At 43.3% G+C, this 20,843-nt stretch overlaps 3 protein-coding genes across 4 annotated transcripts; 2 read left to right on the top strand and 1 right to left on the bottom strand.

Annotated features, from left to right (window-relative positions):
- Positions 1-44: 44 nt before the first annotated feature.
- LOC111072649 (antigen 5 like allergen Cul n 1) lies at positions 45-1,363 on the top strand. 2 transcript variants are annotated; one of them, XM_022364640.2, is made up of 3 exons: positions 45-203; positions 273-712; positions 784-1,363. In XM_022364640.2, exons 1-3 carry the CDS (start codon positions 66-68, stop codon positions 1,079-1,081), a joined length of 876 nt encoding a protein of 291 aa, XP_022220332.1. In that variant the 5' UTR covers positions 45-65; the 3' UTR covers positions 1,082-1,363. The 2 variants fall into 2 exon arrangements, with proteins under 2 accessions (XP_022220332.1, XP_022220331.1); XM_022364639.2 differs by having other exon boundaries at positions 763-1,363.
- A 623-nt stretch (positions 1,364-1,986) lies between these two features.
- On the bottom strand, positions 1,987-3,768 carry LOC111072648 (odorant receptor 49b). Its single transcript, XM_022364638.2, has 4 exons — positions 3,060-3,768; positions 2,608-2,990; positions 2,337-2,546; positions 1,987-2,271 (listed from the first exon to the last, which is right to left on the bottom strand). Exons 1-4 carry the CDS (start codon positions 3,490-3,492, stop codon positions 2,170-2,172), a joined length of 1,128 nt encoding a protein of 375 aa, XP_022220330.2. The 5' UTR covers positions 3,493-3,768; the 3' UTR covers positions 1,987-2,169.
- A 652-nt stretch (positions 3,769-4,420) lies between these two features.
- On the top strand, positions 4,421-6,149 carry LOC111072590 (probable cytochrome P450 9h1). The gene is made up of 2 exons (XM_022364559.2): positions 4,421-5,179; positions 5,232-6,149. The coding sequence occupies exons 1-2, from the start codon at positions 4,460-4,462 to the stop codon at positions 6,072-6,074; spliced, it is 1,563 nt and encodes a 520-aa protein (XP_022220251.2). The 5' UTR covers positions 4,421-4,459; the 3' UTR covers positions 6,075-6,149.
- Positions 6,150-20,843: the final 14,694 nt, after the last annotated feature.

Below are 20,843 nucleotides of genomic sequence, written 5' to 3'. Positions count from 1 at the left end.
AGGGGCGAACTCTATAAGAGACCGCCCGCGAGGTCAGAGCTGGCTAAGTTGGCTGCCTCATCGACATGTTGGACACAAAGTGGCTGCTGCTGTTGCTGTGGCACCTCTGGGGCACTAGCGCTCCAGTGGCACTGGCCTTTGACTACTGCGATCCTGCCCTTTGTCCCGGCCCGGAGAAGCACATCGCCTGCAACAATTTTGGCGTAAGGGCGTACATGGGGGTACACAGGCACAGTGGATTTCCATTGCTTACGTTGCCTTGATCGTTGCAGGAATTGGCGGACAGTTGCAGTCCGGATGCCCATGTAGTTCGCATCTCGCCCACCCGTCGCAACATGATTCTTAACGAGCTGAACGAGTACCGCGATCGGATTGCCAGGGGCGATCTGCTGGGCTTCAGTCCGGCCACGCGCATGGCCACGCTCCAGTGGGACCCGGAGCTGGCCAGCTTTGCCGAGCTGAATGTGAAGCGTTGTGCCCTGGTCAACGATCATTGCCGCAACAGCGAACAGTTCCGCAACGTGGCCCAGGTGGTGGCCGAGGGCGGCTGGCAGGGAGCACCCGAACGGCCAGATCCTGCCTCAGCCACCGATCATAAAGTCGAATACCACACCGAGGACGAGGTGATCAAGGCGACGCTGGAGCAGATGTTTGCCGAGTACAAGGAGTGCACCATGCGCGATATCATCGCCTACAGTCCCCCCATCAGCAGGTAGGACACTCGCTGGACTTCCCACTATTCCTCCCACTTGACTCTCACAGAATTCTCCACTTTCGCATCAGCAAGTGCATTGCCTACTTCACACAGCTCGTCCGGGACAGCACCACGCATGTTGGCTGCGGCATACTGCGGGAGTCCCGCAACACCAGCAACGAGGCGGGCCAGTGGCTCCTCAGTGTCCACCAGTACATGACATGCAACTTTGTGCGGGCAAGCGATGTGAACGCCCCTGTCTACCAGAGCGGCGATAGGTCGGCCACCGAATGCCGCAGCGGACGCAATCCGATCTTCATCAATCTGTGCTCCGTCAATGAAATCTACGACACCTCTTCGATCATGCAGGGCCTTGGTCTCTATTAAGTTATCAATTACAATACTTACAAGCCATTATCCAAGTTAATATGTGTAGGGAGAAACCGAAGGAGGGTTCCTATAAATAAGGAAAAGCGAAAACACAAACTGTCAGCCACTATTTGAAGGGTCTCGTGCCAGTCGTGCCAAAAATAGGGTATACTCTGCAGTACCAAGATTTCTAATGGAAAGTCCACTTAAAGGATCCCCTTATAATTTAGCCAATTTCGATTCGCATATCATTAAATAGTTCTGTGCTGTTGCCTATCTGTTGTACGGCAGCGAATCAAAGTTAAAGTCTCCTTGCCATTATCATTATTATAATGAACTTAATTCTCCTTTTGGGGAATTTCACCAGCACACAGTGTGAAGCAAATTGAATTGTGTTTTGCCTTCGGCTCCTTTGGCGCTCCTGCTCCTGGCCTCCGGTTGACAGTGGCTGGCTGCATTTTGCTGCATGCGGCTTGACAGTTTTCGCACTTCGGCGACCTGTCAGCCAGCAAAAAAGTTCGTTGACAACTTTAGCAAACAAATTTTTTATCGCACATTTTCCATTCCTTCTTCCTCATTCCTATTTGATTCATGCTCCATTATATACACACTACATATATGTACATACCTATGTATTTTTTAACTGCAAGACATCATTTCATTTTTTAACATCAAATGAAAGAGAACAAAATCAGCAAAAATGTATTGCAGGGTCGTTATAACGACTATATGATACCCATTCCAGATTACTGATGACCAAGAGTAGTTCTTCAGCGGGCTTAAATAATTGACCGATGTGGAGGAATTGAAATATTTCTGCTGATATCAAAAAAACTTCTAGTTGTACACACTGAGTACATTTACCCTTATATGCCCTTGCACTCTTCGGATAGCGGGGTGTGACAATTGAATGCAGTGTGAACACTAATATATACATATGCACATATGTATATAAAAAACCATTTATTTGTTGTTAACTTGATTCATTCAGTTGTGAAATTTGGTGCTCAATTGTGAACGGAATTAAACATTCAAGTGAGATCCTATACACATATGTATGTGTGTATGTGTGCCATATGTGCCATTTGTGAACTATATGCTATAGTTTAACCATAGACCCGTTTAAGGACCGTAAAAAATGTGTAAGTTGTATTGAGTAGATTCTGGAACAGTTCCAAGGTAATGGGACGAACGTTTCCCAACATTATCTGTAAATCGAAAGAGTTAAAAAGAGTCGAAATAATATTAGAATCGTATATGTTTGGTCTCTCACAGAAGCCGGACGCTGTGCCCTCATCATCATGAACAGAATATTCTTCTGCAGGGGAATGTCGAAGGTGAACCACTCGGTTTCGTAAGCGGCCTCGGCCACGGCCAGATTCTGTTCCCTCAACTCGTTTGCGTACCAGTACAGAGCCAGGATTTGGGCCAGTATCATGTTGATGTAGAGACAGACAATAATCAATTGGCTGCTGGAGTCGACCTGTCAGAGTACAAAACTACCATGAAGTGCATCGTGGGAATCTAGCGTGCTGCGAGCTTACAATGATTAGCATGAAGAGAAGCGCACAAAGTAAAGCGGAAAATGCCAGCAGCTCAAAGAGGAAAATCATGGTGGTCAGGAGATTGATTTTGTCCACATACTCAATAATGCTCTGCTGACTGCGAATGCAATCGGCTATCTCGGCAGATAGGCACCTTGAATTGCGATGCCCTGCCGGATGACGGACGGCCAGGAGGCGCAGGCGGTGCTGCAGAGCCTTGCACCGGACAATGCCGAACATGATGAAGGCCACAATCAGGCTCGTGTAGGGAATATACATGCAACAGCCCATGGGTGTGATGAGCATCTGAAAGACATACCACAGCTGGTAGTAGGGGGTCGCATACTCATCGAGACCAGGGATCCGACTGCCAAAAGGGAGCACTGCGGATGGATAGGAAGAGGAGCCATGGCCTTGCTGGCAATTGGATGTTTGACAGTTAATTGTCTTACCTCTTTCGCTGGAGCTTAGGGGGTAGAGGCCGAAGCCCATGCAGGTGAGCAGGCCAAAGAACAGATTTCCCCTGGCCATAAACATACCCTGTCGATTCAAATCATCCAGTAAACCGCATATGTACGAGTCGTTGTCACTCGCCAGATCATAGTAGGCACTTGTCAGGCTCTGGATCAATTCCACATAGCCAGCCTGATCCTGCATCAGTAGGTAGGCCCTTAGCACCGTATTTATCCACAGGACCAACATGTAGCCGTTGCGTATGATGCCAGTGATTCCCTCGTCGGTGGTCAGCATATACACCACCTGCGTGAAGATGTGGAAAGACGCCAGACCGAGGCAGACGTACCGCTTCACATTTTGGTCGTAGAGCAGCGCCCAGAATCGCAATATCCTGACGCTCATGCAGATCAATTGGATGTCTTCAAACATTGCCTCCAGCTTGGGTGTCTGTCTACTTTAGGGAAATGCCTTGCTGATTCGCCCAACTAGGACCTTTTATAGACTTCACTAAAGGGCTTTTATGATTGCCTTTTATACACGGTATTCGGAGTCGCGAAGGATGTATTCATTTTCCAGCATACATATGTGACGTGTGTAACAAACGAGTCGAGCCTGTGGATTGTTTGAAATCCTTGATATCCCTGATAGGTGATATCACTACTCTTTGCTAAATATGTAAGTTCTAAATACCTTTCCATATGTATAAAGATATGTATGAAAGAGAGTACGAGGTATGATACATTCGCAATGGCTACAGTCCATATCTTTTTATTTGATTTTTGCAGGGGGCATACACGTCTTGCATCGACTCCCAGCTGAATGCATTTTTTCTGCCTAAATTGCTGATGATGTTGCAATATTTTTGCCTTGATTTTTTGTTGTATTTATGGCATTTAATTGGCTGCCTATTGATTCCTTTTGGCATTTATTCGAATCAATGACGGGCAGGGGCGAGCGGTGGCCAGGATGAACGTTGTCCGAACATGTGGTATTTCAATTCATTTTTCATTAGACAAATTAGGAATGCAACATGGAATCACATTTCAATTCCATTCGAAAGGCAATTTGTTTAATGGAATTTTTTGCTTGATTTGACTGCACCAAAAAATAAAACAAAGTCAATAATATTTAATATGCCTGTCTCTATCTCTATACATACCTAAGTGCAGATAAAACTTATCCAATTTCGATATGGATAATGACTGACAACCACCTTATGGTGGATCGCTTGATAACGAAACGAAGAGGGCCTGCAGTGTGTGGAGCTTTTGTTTGAGAGCTTTCCGGAGAGAGCTTCCTCTCACTGAACATCGTATCATCATTCTAATCGTGTGTCAGTCAGTTCATTTCCAGCGTTACACTTGTGCGGTTTAATTAAGACACTCTCTCTGACATCATGGAACAATGGATCGTTTTGCTCTCGCTGCTCGTCGTGCTGCTCGTTCTGCTCTACAAGTGGTCCGTGGCCAAATACGATGTACTCACCGAAAGGGGCGTGCCGCATGCCAAGCCCAAGCCCCTGCTGGGCAACATACCCATCAGAGCTATGCTCGGTGGCCTGCCCGTGCTGAAGTATATGATCGAGCAGCATATGCAGTACCGGGGGAGTAGGGTCTACGGCATGTACGCCCTGAGAGATCCCCTCATCTTCCTGCGCGATCCGGAGCTGATCAAGCTGGTGGGCATTAAGGAGTTCGACCATTTCGTCAACCACCACAGCATGCACAACAATGCGCAGGAGTCGATTCTGTCGAAGAGCCTCATCTCGCTGAAGGATGGCCCGTGGCGGGAGATGCGCTACATTCTGACACCCGCCTTCACTGGGAGCAAAATGAGGGTCATGTACCAGCTGATCCATTCGTGCAGCGAGGAGGCAGTGCGGCATATTGGCGAGCAGCTGGAACAATCGAATGCCGGGGCCATTGAGCTGGAAATGAAGGATTACTTTACGCGTTTCGCCAACGATGTGATTGCCACCGTCGCCTTTGGCCTCAGCGTGAACTCATTCAGGCGGAAAGACAACGAATTCTATCGAATCGGACAGTCGCTGTCAAAGATTAGCGCCTGGTCAATTGTTAAGGCTGTTCTTTATGCCCTGGTGCCGCGGCTAATGAAGGTGAGTCTGCGATTCGTAATGTGCCATTAAATTGTCTCTTGCGGTCCCATAGCTGCTCCGCATACGGGTCCTGGACTCCGAGAATATTAATTACTTCACAAGTCTAGTGACGGTGGCCATGAGGTATCGCAAGGAGCACAATGTGGTACGTCCCGACATGATTCATCTGCTGATGGAGGCCAAGCAGCTGAGGCATGCAGAGCTGGTGAACCAATCAAAGGACGCCAGCCAGTACGCAGAGTTCACCGATGAGGATCTGCTGGCCCAGTGTTTGCTTTTCTTCTTCGCGGGCTTCCAAATCATCTCCTCGGCCCTCTGCTTCCTCACCTACGAGCTCTGCATGAACCCCGAAGAGCAGTCTGAGCTGTACGAGGAGATACTGTCGGTGGACAAGGAGCTGAATGGCAAGCCTCTCACCTACGACAGACTGACGCGAATGAAGTACCTGGACATGGTTGTCCAAGAGGGGCTTCGGAAGTGGCCCCCAGCCATATCCACAGATCGCGAGTGCAGCAAGGACATCGACTTGTGTGACGATAGCGGAAAGACGTTGCTCTCCGCCAAGAAGGGCGATGTCCTGCAGATACCCATCTTTCCTTTGCACCACGATCCCGAGAACTTTGCAGAGCCGGAATGGTTCGATCCCCAGCGCTTTTCAGATGAACGCAGGGACGAGATTAAGCCCGGCACCTTCCTGCCATTCGGAGTGGGTCCGCGGAACTGCATTGGCAACCGACTGGCCCTCATGGAGCTCAAATCCATCGTCTACCAATTGATTCTGAGCTTCAGGCTGCTGCCTGCCCAAAAAACATCGACCAATATGCTCGATAGCATCATTGGCCACACCCTTCAGCCCAAGGATGGCTTCTGGCTGAAATTCGAGTCGCGAAAGTGATAGGTGCACCCCATCGATTGCATTGTAGCTAATTAATCGACAGCCGTTTTTCATTAAAACTTGTATGCAGCTCAAACAGTTTTCCATTAATCAACTGAGCAGGGCAGTCCATGGGATGGCAGGTTCTGTCGCGGATTTATTCAATTAATTTCTTTCCTCACATCAAGCGTTATTTCCACTCAGGTCGAGTCTCAAACGTCTCAAGTTAATCGAGAGTAATTGAAAAAATAACGAAAGACTGGGGAGCCGAAGAGTTGTATACCTTTTAAAATGCATTGTTCCTGTAGCAATTATTGCTTAGGATAAGTAATTGAATTTTTAGCTGCTCGTACTGCAAAGTGTTTAGTTTTCTCTACCTATAAGTAGTAGGGCAACTTTAAAAGTAAGAAACTTGTTTGCTTACTCGTTGAATGAACTATATGGACGCGGATGTTGCTGATGATCAGCACTCAATTAGGTGCGGAAAATCAGAAAACCCTTTGCAAGAGTATATGGACATGCTCGGGAAGTGTCAGAGACAGGCACTGCCCCTATGCCAGAGCATTTGGCTTCTTGTCCAGTTCAGTTGTTGCTCAAGCAGACGCCGCGGACTCCTCCAGCTGGGCCAGCAGAGAGACCAAAAGTTTTTGACATTTTCGTTATTTATGTGCTTTGGGGGGCAGTATTTAGGCAAAAGTTTTGTGGCTCGCCTAAGCAGTTAATACGATATTGATTTATTTGCCAGTCAACAGCTGGGAGATAATAAATATTATGCACCCAAATACATATTCGAAATCTCCCCGACTTGTCCAACGCAAAACTTTTTGTTTTGATTTCAAGATTTGATTTATAAAGCGGCGGGCGATTAAGCCTTGATCCTCCCAGACTTTTACCCAAGTTTCATTGCCTTAAAGTTGGTGGGGAAATGGTCAAAGGCTGTGAGGGGGGGACCGATTCGGAGTCGGATCCGACTCTGCCTGGGGTGCAGTGAAACTTTCCATCCCAAAAGACGCCCGCAAGAAAAGTTGGAAAGGCGCGAAAAAGTAAAAAGTTTTTGTTTGCGTTTTGCATTTTCTTTGCTGCTGATAATTATTTTGTTTTGTCAGTGACGTTTAAAGTTGTTCTCCTGGAAAAGGGCAATATTTTCTGCACTTTTGTGTATGTGTGTGGGTGTGTGTGTATTGCCCTTTGAATGTCTGGTAAATAGTGCAGAATCTTGCAATTTGTTGCTGCGGAAGCTAAGGAAACGACTAAGGCGTACCAAGGCGGCTTGACCATAATCCAGCCCATTTGCATAATTATTCATTGCGCAGCATTATGAGCATAAATAAAATGATGCTTCACTGCGCACACACACACACACACACACGCAGGACACACAGGACATAAGACCCACATGTGAGGATAATGCCTTGTACAGCATAATAAACTCATGTAAGCCAGAGTGCGCCTCGACGGGTGCAACGCTTTTTGTTCCTTATTTATTGTTGAGCATTTTTTATGGCCCTGCCACAAGCTTCTCTCCTTCTCTTTTCGTCCTTCCAGCTATTTTATGGCCTGCATTACACTCCCGCATACACACACCCACTCCACTACCATTGCATTCTATTGCATCGGAATACCAATTGAAATAATCATAGAAAAATGTTTAGGTTTCTGTTTCGTATGAGAAAATGCAATCCTAAAGAATGGCTGCTATATCGTACACATACTCGCAAAGATTAATATAGAATAGAGTACAGAATACAAAAAATAGTTTCAAGAGTTTTCAACTCTAACCAAAAGTGTGAGTGGCTTTGTGGTGCCGCCACTGCTGAAAATTAAAGAGAAATTTCCATAAAGCCACGAAAGCCTCATCTAACTATTTCCATAAACCTGACATCTCTCTGAAGTGTATATGTTCAACTGTATGTGTGTGTGTGCCGAGGACAACCTTAGCACCGAAATACTCAATTAAATAAAGTTCTACTCGAAATTGCATTACATTTATGAACGTAAGTGCGTCTCGCTCTTGTACCAATGGCATTGGATTGGCAATGCCAACTCAACTTGCCTCCTCTAACTCTCTCTCCCCAGGCACAACGGCAAGCTGCAGAAAGTTGTGTCCTAAAATATTATAAAGAATGTAAAAATGTAATGCACGAGTATATAAAAAGGAGCTCAGCATATTTCACTTTTTTAATGGAGAAACAAGTGACATAGTAAAGAGATCCTGGGATAAGAGAGGCTCAACAAAAGTGAGTAGTTTCTGATGCAATCTTCACGTCTCTTTTCCACTAAAAAAAGGTAATAGAGAAGAAATGTGTAGAAAATGCAATCCCGAAGAAGTCAGCAAAACGCAGGCCGTATAAACGGCCTGGAACGATTGGGTGCACTCGTCTGTCCCAATTCGATAATAATTTTCCACTCAATAAAATTATATAAAAAGGAAATTTAATTAACATCGAAGAGGGCTAATTACTCTAATTGCATTTAAGTCTTTAAACCACTTTAGGGAATGCGCGTGGAGGGGATAGGAGGGCCCATAACAACCTGCGGCGAATGCAATTAATGTAAATGTTCCCCTCTCTCTACTCCTTTCATCGACGAACGTATGTGTGTACATACATACACACACATATATATATATATAATATTGTATATTGCTACGAGCAGTGTTAGTTATGTTTGACATATTTTCAGCTGCATTTTACAGTTAATATTCAGCCAATTGTTGTCATTTTGCGGCATTTCTGCACTAATCCCGGGCTGGGCTTACTGTCCCCGACCTGTGGCCTTTCGCACTACTTAACCAAATTGCCCACTGAGCCCTCTTCATGGCCTGTGCACATTTAAATTGTATGCAAATAATTTATAACCATTTTGGGGCCTCCAATGGGCTTAAACGTTGGTCCAAATGTGAAATGTTATATGTATGTGAGTACAGTTTTAGTTGGGGGATCCTAATCGGAGTGATGCAAATTGATAAGTTGCTAGTTTTATAGTATAATATGTGGATATTAGGTATTCCTACTGTCAAGGCATACGCTTATTAGATCTTTAGACCTCTGCTTTCCAAGTCACTCAGACCTGAGATGTGCAAACAACCTGAAAACAATCTTGTTGGGGCTTAGCTCGAGCTCTGTGAACCATTTTGGCGTTTTATTATTTCCCTTATTTTCCAAAAGAGCGGCTATAAATACGGATACTAACGTACGCATCCCGGCATTCCGTACATCCGTATTCCGGCTCTTTTATGACAGCCCAAAGTGCCTACTTATAAAATCAAAATCATAAAAAATAATGTTAATTTCAATATTGTCTCATTAAATGCGTATAAAACTCCAGCCGGTGAGCATGTGTGCCTGTGTTGCCTCTCTGTGTGTGATGAAAGAAATTCCAGAATGGCTGTCCAGCGGGTGTGCGGAGGAATTTGTTCATTTAACCTGCCCCAACGTGTCCCAAGCACTGTGGGAGAAGCAAACATACATATGTACCTATGTACATATTTCTAATAGCAGATTTAGAAATCTGACTTGAGGGTAAAGTTTATCTTTCTTAATTTCCTCTTTGATTCAATGACGGATCTGAAATTCATTTTTCTCTGCACTTTTGCTTAAATTTGTCCCACTGTGATGGTTTTTATTTTTGCTCGAGTATGGGTGCGTGAAATTTAAATAAAACGTGCGATTGTCGAGCAGCTGTTGCCGTTGCCGCCTCCACCTCATCCGGTTTCCCTTGTCGGTGTGACGTGGCTTTAAGGCGGCATAAGGCAGACAATCCATACGGACGAACAGGCGGAGAGACGGAATGACGGACGCAAAGAAGAACTGCCAGTTGGGTATCGCACCCACACATGTATGTATGTACGTTTATGTCACACACACACACACATACCACTCTCTTTCGTACGCATAGCGGTGGAGAAAGGTGACAGGATGTCATTTTGCAACGCATCCGAAACATAAACACGCCGCTGCCAGAGTCGCTTTTCCTTTGTACTCCTCCGACACAGTACGCTACGTACATATATTTTATGTGGTGGAGTCCAGAAAACGTACATATGTACATAAATACATATATACAGAAATGTGAAAATTATGCTGCTAAAAGGCGGCAAATGTTTGCATTAGTCCCCTACCTCTCTTCCTGGGCGGGAAAGTTTTGGGGAAAAACAAGCGTAACTATGAAATTTGCATAAGCGTTTGCTCGTTGGCAGGTTTCCATTATCGGGATGTGGATGGGAAGGGGTGTGGATGTGGATGTGCGTCTGTTTTCAGTTACTTAAAATTTCCGTAATATTCATAATATAACGCAAATGCGTGTCACATTCGGAAAACTGAAAATTATGCATGACATAGGGAAAACTTGTTGATTTCAATGGAAATGGCAGCATTGGAGCTCGTTTTGAAATTGAAAACAAAGAGCATATAGCACTGCTGTTGCCCGATTATTTACATGTATGTATGTATTTCTTCCGTCGAATTTAAATTTTTTTCATTTTCTTGTTTTGTTTATAATTTAAACACTACATATGTACATACGCATTTTTATCTGTAATATCTTCCATCCAGAATCATTGAACATATTCGGTTTGCCATAGTTAAGCACATTTCATATTTGCACTCCACAATTTCTGCTCGCACTCGTACATTTTCCAGTGGGTTGAGCATTTATAAATCAATTTCATTTCACTTAATTGGTATGAAAATGATAAAAACTCTATCCTATTGATGCTGTGCAAAGTATTTGAATGGATTTATTACATTACAGACTCCCTGAAATTTTCCATGTTTTTCCTCTTCTTTTCTACAATTGCAATTACATTTTTGTTACAAGTTAAACGGAATATTTCGAATGTCTGTGTCCGTTCACGTAACTATTTATTAATTTGTAGTCTTGTTATGTGTTATTTATTGGAATTGTTTACTCCCCGAGCACTTTTCCTGCAAAAACCACTAAAACAAATAATGAATAACAAAATGAATCAATTTTAATATTGCTGTTGCGGGCAGTTGGCTTTTGCCAATTGCCCACAAATTTAAATATTCACACAATTAATTTATATTTTACGGCTTTGTCTAAACAGGAGAGCGTAGCTGACGGCTGATTGCATTTGTCGGGAACAATAATGTAGGATTAGTTAGTTAATTGAATTTATATGGTGTCACGGGGTGAAAAGAGCGGTTGCAGGAAACCGATATGATTTACGTTTGGTATACACGTTGCAAATTATTTGTTTAAATAATACGTATTAAAGCTATGATTAAGAAATAAGCTTTAAAGAGGAAACAATTTAACAATTATTTTCCAGAAAGCGCAACGTACGAGTATAGAGACATCATAAAACTACATTTGGAATATCAACATGGATTATTATACTACCAAATATGTTTGCAGTGTCAATAGCAAATATTATCCCAACACTTCATAAGTTGTACAAATATATTAACTTCTTTGAATTGAGATAATATTTGAACGAGGTCATAATGGATAGTGTCACTACAGGAGCCAAGGAAATATAATAAGTAGAATTGATGTGAATTTAATGCAACTCAAATAAACGTATGCAAAAGGCACGGTAAAGTCCGGAAATTGATTGCATTTCTGTGTCTTCGCTCTATATGGACGTCAAACAATGTCGTTGCCAGTTGGTTGTGAAGAGTACCTTGAGGCCAATGAAATTTGGAATTTCAATTAACACAATTAATTGTTGTACTGATATGTTGGGCTGTCAACGAAGTTTGTCTATTTGTTGACATCTGTGTAGACACAGACACGGGACTCGATTTTAATGGAATTAGTTTATTTTGATTTAACAAATTCAGCGATGACAGTGACAACTATCGTTGTCAGCAGGTACCAGCAGGCGGCAAACAGCTTCAACATCTACATTCAACAGTGGATACCCCAAACAAAAGGAACTTTGAAGCCCCCACACAAAATTGCATGAAATTCGATTAGTCCTTCGAGCGGTGACTGTACCTGTACGTGAGTGAGTGTTTGGCTGACATAATTAGAACAGTAAAAGCTGTAAAATCAAGCCAGACATCGCAGACGTAGCTCAAATTGTACAAATACGAGCAATGATAGAGTTGGCCAACTTTTCCCCCTCCAGCCCAGCAGGGGCTTACTTCCTCCCCGCAAGATCCAAGCCGAGTCAGCAGGGGGAAACTGTTATTTAGAGGCCTGGGGCTTATTTGCCTTGTGTTGCCCGGGCCTGTGTCATTTGGCCTATTGATTTTTGCAGGTGGATAACCTTAAATTCGGTAACCAACAACTTTGCCAAGAAGATTTCAAGTGGAAGGGGGAGGGCCGGGAGCAGGCAAAACACTTGAGGCAGCAGCCGAAGAACCTACATACGTAGAAGGGAAGTACGAGCAGATGAGCGAATGGGTGGGGGGGAATGGGAAAGCAGACAAAGTTTGTCTTTTTGAGGGCAAATAAATTTAATAAGCGCATTCAAGTTTATGCCAAACTTTGGCCCCCGAGTTGAGCAATTTGATTATGACAGTAAGTGATTTCTTTGAGGGTTTGTGTTCCCCCTGTGTGTATGTGTGCGTGTGCGCTTGTGAATGGACAGCGTCTGTGTGTGCATGTGGCAGCCACATAATTAGCCGGCCTAGGCGTTGCATACTTCTCAGCTGCGGCTCGCAGCAACCAACCAACGAAAAAAACTTTTGGCTTCTTTCTTTCGACTTCTCTTCTCCCATATTTCATTAGCCCTATCGCTTCTCTGCTGGCCAGATTCAGACTAATTTATAACCTTTTTATGGCCCCATTGCAGACCTATTAACAATGTGCAGTCAAATTTAATTTCAGCTCCAGTGCTGTCCAGCGGCAAAGTGGAAACTAAAACAAAACCCCTGCAGGAAAACCAACAAAAAATCATTCGAATTTATGTGACAGCGTTTGAAATTTATTTGCTGCAACGATTACATGGGGTTGGCGCTGGCGATGGCTCTAGTGGTGTCTGCTGCACTCAGTACTACTTGTGTATAGTTCCATTGACCCATTTCCGCTCACTATCGGACCCGACTAAAGCATGCAAAGTTTTTAGCCAGCCAACAAAAAGAACAGGGCAATGAGCCCATGAACTAAACGAAAACAACACCAAATGCGCAGACGATTAGTGCACCATTTGGTGAAGGCTTCAAGAGCGAGCGGTTATGCGCTATCAAAGAGTGTGATTCAAATTTAAATTTGTCCACCATTAATGGATGAAAATAATTTCACCCATAAATGTTACTGGTACAGAAACTATATACATATGTATATGAAGAAGCCTTAAAAATATCCAAAATATATATACTCTGTTTATCAAAGTCGTTGGTCATATGAATGCCAAATAGAAAAAGCAGCAGAATCATATCACATAATCATATTAATAATCGTATTCGAATTTGTACATCAACTCTTTGCGCATAAACCTCGTTTTATGAGCTATTGTCTGCCACTGAAACCCACTGCCACACACACTCACAAAAACACACACACTAGTGCAGTTCATGCGGCTGCTGTTATTTACTGTTATTTGTTTAGCTCGGGTCCCTGTTTATTTTTGGGCTTATTTGTTGCTACTGTTGGCTGTCATTGTTCTGCCCGAGACTATACGTAGTGTGCCTCTCTCTCTCTTTCTATTGGCTAGTGGCCTGACGGGAATGTGGATGGCTGGCCGAAGTCACAGAATGAAATATTCAAGTACGCATTAAGCCTGCATGCCCCAGTTTCACGTTCAGTGGCAGTGGCAATGGCAGCAGTAGTTTGAGCCTGTCCCAACCGAGCAGAAATACCGAGCATTGGGAGGCATTGGTAATTGCAAAATTACCACAAGAGTCTGCATGCGGCTTCATGGCAATTTCAACGGCAATGATTTTTGTTGTACATGCACCTCTGGGGGCGAATATATATACATACGTATCCCCCTCCCCTTTTCGGCCCCACAAACATGCCATATGTTGATTTCAATTGATTCCTGCTTTGTGGCAGCTCTTTGCTGGGTCTGGCTTCCATTTTGGTTGCACAATGCCAGAATGTGCATCGCTAACCGAAATGCTGTCTACCGTCAGGTGCACGCTGTCGCAAGGGGAAAGGGACAATGCACAAAAGCATATTATAAATACCACACTACAGCCAGTCTACTGCTGCTGCTTCCCATTTGAATTGGCTCAAATGCCAGCCATTAAAAGTTTAACAATTGTTGTCTATTCCTCCTTTCGTTCTGCCCCTTGACTTTGCAACATTTTTAAGTTTATCTAAGTTTATTCTCTGGCAGCAATTGATCTATTCTTGGCCATTTTCAAATTGTAAATACTAGGTATAAATATTAAATAAGCCAGCTATGGAATTATTCTTTAGAACAATCCTTTTTAAGCTGGATAGGTTAGGCACTGAGTATTTTGGCGGTTTTGTGTGTCTGCAGAGGCATTCAGTAGCCTCTGCTCATGCCGAGAGATATATATTTCATTCTTGGTATTCCATTTATGCGTGACATTTTATTGGGCATCGGTAGTCCTATTTGTATGTATTTTATAGAAGACTTTCATTAATTTTTTTTTGTTTCCAAAATTGAGTGCCTTAAGCCTTCAATTGATAATATTTTTAAGTCTTTCTTTTCAGTCAAAAATTTTGAACAATTTAATATTAAAAACTATTCAAACAAAGATCTTGCCTAAGGGCTCATATGTGTATGGAAAAGTATGTATCTGCTGTTCTTAATGGCATAACTAAAAGTAAATGCATTAAATACCCTTAAATACCTAGGATATTGCGGGCATAAACTTATAAATATAAGTTTGGACCTAAAAATGATTCTTAGTTGTCTATGATGTTCTACTGTAAGGTATTTTTAAATAATTTATTTCGAGTACATTTTATTCTTCTGTATCCATCTCCATCAACCTTTTTTCCAAAACTGAAATACTCCTGGCCAGGCTATAAACCATATAACTGAGGATTACAAACTCAGTCCTCAGCATGTGAGTGCACTTTCAACAGCAAACAAATGAGAGGCATTGTTCCTCGATGTTGGTCATTTTTTGTGGTGCAGCTCTCCAAAGTTTTGCACCCACCTACACCAGAATGAACTATGTGCAATTACTCGGAAGTAAAGTTTTTTTTTTCGCCACTGTTGAGGGGGTTTTGTGGTTCTCTTTTAATCTGCATAGTTTGCAATTACTAAAATATTAGCTCTGGCTGCCTTTGTTCAATCAGGCAAAAAATGACAAATGACTTGGCCATATATTTTAGCAAATTTTCAAGAAAGAAGCAAAGAATCTGAGGGCATGTGTTTTCGGGAAGGGGTAGTGCTTGGAGAGAGAGAGAGAGTACGAGTATAAATTAAACTTTTATTAGTGCAAATAAACACAATTAAGTTGAAGGAGCTTTCAGAGGCTTTTGGCTTGCTAAATGTTTTGCTATGCAAATTGAAATAGTTTGCGAAACTGTACTAAGTAGAAACATGTAATGGCGGGGTTGTTGGGGGGCGGCCGGTCACAGCAGACACACAGCAGGGGCTATGAGGATGTATATTTGGGCTGAAGCTTGTTGGAGATGGGAATGTCTGTTGGCATGCAAATGGAATATTTAACTTGCGTCCTGGGGGGGATCTGTTGATGTTTATTAATTGTTTCGGAATTTAAATAGAACTTAAAAAAAAATTGGAGTTTGATGAGGATGTTCTATATATGTACATATGTAAAAAACATATAATTTCTTAAGGTATGTCATAATTTGCATGCAGTTCCATTGCTCTATTTAATTATAAAGATAAACCATCATAGCTGTGGAGTGATTCTATTCCCTCCCAACTGGCATTCACAATGAAGCGTAAATACCAAAGCTCAGCGTCGTTGAGTCATTGAAGCATTGCCAAAACTGCCATAAATGTTCCTTCCTTTGCGAAGATTCCTTTTCCGCTTCTGCAACGATAGCCACGAAAATATGAATGTGTGTCCTGGACCTGTGAGTCAAGGCTGAGGTCTGAGACTGGTGGTAGGGCTGGAGCTTGAGCGCTGTTCCTTGGGACTGTGGCCTGCTTATTGAAACGAACATTTTGTATAATTGAAGTATACGAAATTTCCTACAGTTGACTGAGCAAATCTAACGACGTTGGTTTGGTCTGACTTTAACAATGGAAAATGCCATCGGGATAGTTTGCTGGGCTCTGCCTGAGCTGTAATTGGAAATCGGTGGCAGTGCAGCAAAAATTGATAAATATTGATGGAAATTTCCCCATTTCTCCCTCTCTATCTCCTCTGCGTCCTGTCCTTATTGTATATTAAATAAAATGCGGGAGCATTCGTGGCTTGTTTGCCACTTTCCGCTAAGTAGTTTACTTTGCTTTTGGCCATAATTGAAATGCCAACGCTGTGAAGTGTGAAGTGCTTGCACTGCACTGCGTACTATTCAGAAACTATTTCTTATATTCGATTATCCTATATCCAAGGGGCATATTGTGTTTGTTAATATTTATGTAACAGGTCAAAGGCATCAAAGTACCTTTCTTTTGAAGTGATGGCTGTGACCAAGTTCATAGTATAGTTATATGGAATAAAGACAACAAATGACAGAAACCACCTCCAACAGTTCGATTTATCTGCCTTCATCAGGCAATGATGGGTAATTGGTAGGCCATAGTCGAACCCATTGGCTTTACGAGTCTATATACAGTTTTTGTTGCTCTATTTATTCTTCCGACTCGACTGCATTTATAAATTGCATTCATTGTCGCGCTGCTCCTTCTGCTTCCTTGTGCGCATCTTCTGCTGCTTTCTCTCTCTCTGCATTCTTCCACAACTTTTTCTCGTTTTGGTCTCCGTTTTCTCCAACTTCTCTTTTTGTATCGCATTGCAATCGCATCAAGTAGAAAAACCAATTTGCAGCTATCAAAACGAGACTGAGAATGGGACGAGCGAAGTGGCACCGATTGATCCATTTGTTGTCGTTTTTGTTGCAGTTTACTGTACCCTATGCAGAGAGTATTTTGAATTTTCACAGCTTTTTGCTACTCAAAGAGAGAGAGAAGTACTTTTGGGCCCGTGAGTAGAGAACTGCAGTGGTCGTCTGTCAGCCATATGCATGAGCAAGTTTCAGCACATTAGTAGAATAAAATTTGATTGAAATTGAATGACTCAATAGACCCAATGAATTTACAAGGGTATCTTAAGTTCCGGCATCCGAAGCTTGGATATTTGCCAATGAATTTGAGTGGGAGTGTTTGACTGCGCAGCAATTTCAGCCCAGTTAATAATGGCATAAACACAGCAACTGGTTCAGAGGATACGATTATTTGATTCCACTTGACATACTTAGATTCCACATGCTGTCTGCTGTTTCTGCTGTCTCATTGCTGGTTCTATTTGCCTCCAAACTTATGGCCGCATAAAGCTCAAAGACAAATGTACAGATTGAAGTCGATAGCACTTGATTAACGTGGGTGAAGAGGGCCCAGCGTTACGGTGGAACGGGACTATGTAAATGAGAGCCCACACATACATAAGTAGAGCTGGAAAGGTGTCGTGGTGGGGGGCTGGGGGCTGGGGTTGGCTTGGCGGTGCTAATGAAGGCTTGCGAAGAAACCGCCGATGCCAACGCACAATCACGAAAGCAAATAAGCAAACAAGCGGCACATCCCACACGGATGTAGGGTGGGGCAGAGATATACGAGTACCAAGAGTGAGTCAGCCTTTTCTGTTGCGGCAGATACACAGAGAGAGAGAGAGAGAGAAAGAAAGAGAGTGAGAGTCCTGTGAACAATTTAGCTTATCGCTGCTTAGCTTAATTACAGCGCTTGACGTTTGGGCCAATTGGCAGTTGAACTTTGATTTTCCGACTAGCTTTAGTGTCTGGGCAAAGCTTCAAAATAAATATGTATTAACCGAATTAGGTGTCGGATGGTTAATTAGGGTAGCATTTCCACCTGCCGTCCACCCAGCACCCACTTTCGCACACAAGCTGGGAGCTATTCACCATTGAAGGCAGAGCATACTTTCCTTCGGGGGCCTGGCTATTTTTGGAATGGAATTCTCATTCAGGACTCGCCCATTGTTGATTTGAATGATGGAGTAGAGCAGAGTCGGGCAGGGCATGGCAGAGTAGAGCAGACAAACATCCGGCTGGCCTCTTTTCAGCTTGGCTTTGTTATGCTGCCACAGATACTCGTACAGTAGCGTAAAGTATCATTAATAAAAATAATGCCACAAGAGGAATAGAGCTCCTCGGTCGCCCAGACAAACGCCAAAGAAGAGAGACGGCAGAGTAGCACGAGTAGGAGGAGTATGGGTATAAGCGACAGCATCAGAACGTCTCTAATTGAATTTCTTATGGTCCATTAACTGTCAGGACCGAAATCCTCCTCCAGCCAAAACGGCGATCCTCAGACAGGGACAGCGACAGGAGCCAAGGTGAAGCTGCTGCTGCTTGAGGAGCCAACTGAATGAGTAAGCAAGCAAAACCGTAAACGTGACAGTTTTTAACAATATTTAAGATGTCAGCATGATATATCGTTTAATTTATGTATTTTGTGTGTGTGTGTGTGTGTGTGCGTTGCTTCTTTCCAAGCTTTCGCCCTGCCGTCATCCTGGTCTCTGATGACTCTCAGTCAATGACAAAATCCAAGTGGAAAATTTAATAAAATCATTTTCCAAGCACTTTTCACGGACGTTGGCAAAAACACAGCTTAAGCATTAAAACATAATTAGAATATAGCTTAAGTGGAAAAGCAGAAAAACGACGAGGACGAAATAGAGGCTCAAGCAGAAACTTTTATTTCACAAGAAAAGAATCTGAAGCCGGTGGATGGACGTTATTCCATTCCATTATTATAAATAAAATTAATCAGCTGATAAAATAAATAGGGGCGGGGACACACAGCATCTCGTTCAGCTTCCTATTTGCATTCTTTGAGCCATGCTTCCTCCGTATCCTCTTTCGCAATTTTCTACTTTGACTTTTCACAATATCGGAGAAGAAGAGAAACTGCAACGGGGGACGGGAACGGGTGCAAAGTCACCCAGGTAGAGATTGAACTTCCTCTTCCTGTTTACGCTTTACTGAATTATTTATGCAAATATCTTCAGGCCCCGGCCATTAAAGACACTTCAATATGTTCTTGTTCGCTCCGACCCTCTCACCATGGCGCCTACTCCGGTATTTGTGAATGAGTTTCAGGAAGATTTTCGCTTCACTGCCTTCGAATAGCCTGGGAAATGTTCGAGCCATTTTCATTTAAACTACATCTGGCCTAATCCTCACCCAGGCAACCATGCTTTGGGACTTGCACCGGTTTAACGTTTCCTTTCCCATTTTGAATTCCATTTCCATTGATTTTTGTTGCCTCTTTTCGCCTAGTACCGCTACCAAGCCACGAAATAATGAACAATTATGCCCAATTACGAAGGCAATCCGGATTGCCTCTAACGATTTTCACAACCCAAAGCGGAAGCCTCTTTTCGGCTGGATTCCATGACGTATGCGTAACATGCATTAGTGTAAGTTGAAGCGATGGCGAGCCATAGTGGAGGGCGAGTATCTGCCTTGCTGCTTGGAGTTGCATAATTAGGGCATCGCCTCAGGGGGGTGTCACAGGGAGTCATGCAGTTCGGCTTATTGCAAATCCTTAACACTAGTTGCGCCTACAGCGAATATTCATGCTAGACACGTACGGCTCCCTGATCCGCATGCTGCGGGGACGGGAGCGCAATGTCAATGCCAGAGACACATCGAGGGATAAGGGGAACGGTATATCCTCCTGGGGGATTGCACCCTGGGGCACAGTTAATAATAATTGCTTGCCTGGCATTGAACATGAACCTTCATCAGTTTGGGGATTACTTCGGTCCGAGTTTGTTAAAGTTGTCACGTCGCCGCAAGTCTGTCCAAATAAATATCTATGAAGGTGTCAGTCGGTCACTGGCCCATCCAATAAAGATGGGTTTTAAAAATGCCTTCCCAGCCCAACGAATCTGCCTACCTCCCTTCCCCCCTCTTGACCCTGCTAATAATGGGCGTAACTTTGGCTTAAATAAATTATTGCTTCAGTGTTCGTACACTCGAAGATGAAAGGCCCCCTAACTGTTGACTGTGCAGAATTGTTGGAGCTAATGATATGAAAGCCAAAATTCACCGAAACAAATGCAATTTTCCCATGGCAATCAGCCGTGACTCTAGGCCAAAAGCATACGCGCTTAATTAATTTCAATTTGCAACATATACAAAGCTCTCTTCATCACATTTTTGGTGCTAACTAACTTTTTAGTACACTTTCAGAGAGTCCTACAGACCTCGGGAACTGTTGCTTATCTTTAAAGGTTTCTTGTCAGTGGTGTCAATATTAGATGACTTTATTACGAGTATTTAGCTGCCATAGACAGGATCGGTCGGATAAGGGTATGAAACGCTTCGGTTCCCAAAGGTAGCCTTCCTTTTCTGCTTTCCTTTATTTCCATGATGAGAGAGGAAGAGAGAGAGAGAGAGAGATAGAGAGATAGAGCGAGAGAAAGTGAGAGAGTGAGTGCTGCTTGAGCGCAAATTGATTGTATTGTGAACGTGTTTGTGTGTGCTCTTCCATATGAAAATTCTTGCTTCAAAGAACATTTTAAATGCGAGTATACAATGTACATACATATATGGATATGAATGTATGTATGCTTCGTATCCAACGGCATACTGAGAGGAGCCTCGTGGATGCCTCCATGTATGTGTCTTCCTCTGCTGCCTTCACGCGAGTCTCCAAGGAGACTTCGTGCTGGCTTTTTTTTTATGTGCAAACAAATAACTCTGCGGTTCAGAACCCGTTCCCTCCGCCCCTTT

The sequence above is a fragment of the Drosophila obscura genome, unplaced genomic scaffold, assembly GCF_018151105.1.
Source record: "Drosophila obscura isolate BZ-5 IFL unplaced genomic scaffold, ASM1815110v1 contig_186, whole genome shotgun sequence".
NCBI classification, from domain to species: Eukaryota; Metazoa; Arthropoda; class Insecta; order Diptera; family Drosophilidae; genus Drosophila; species Drosophila obscura.
The sequence above is the reverse complement of the archived record's forward strand: the minus strand, read 5'-3'. Positions and strand labels throughout refer to the sequence as shown.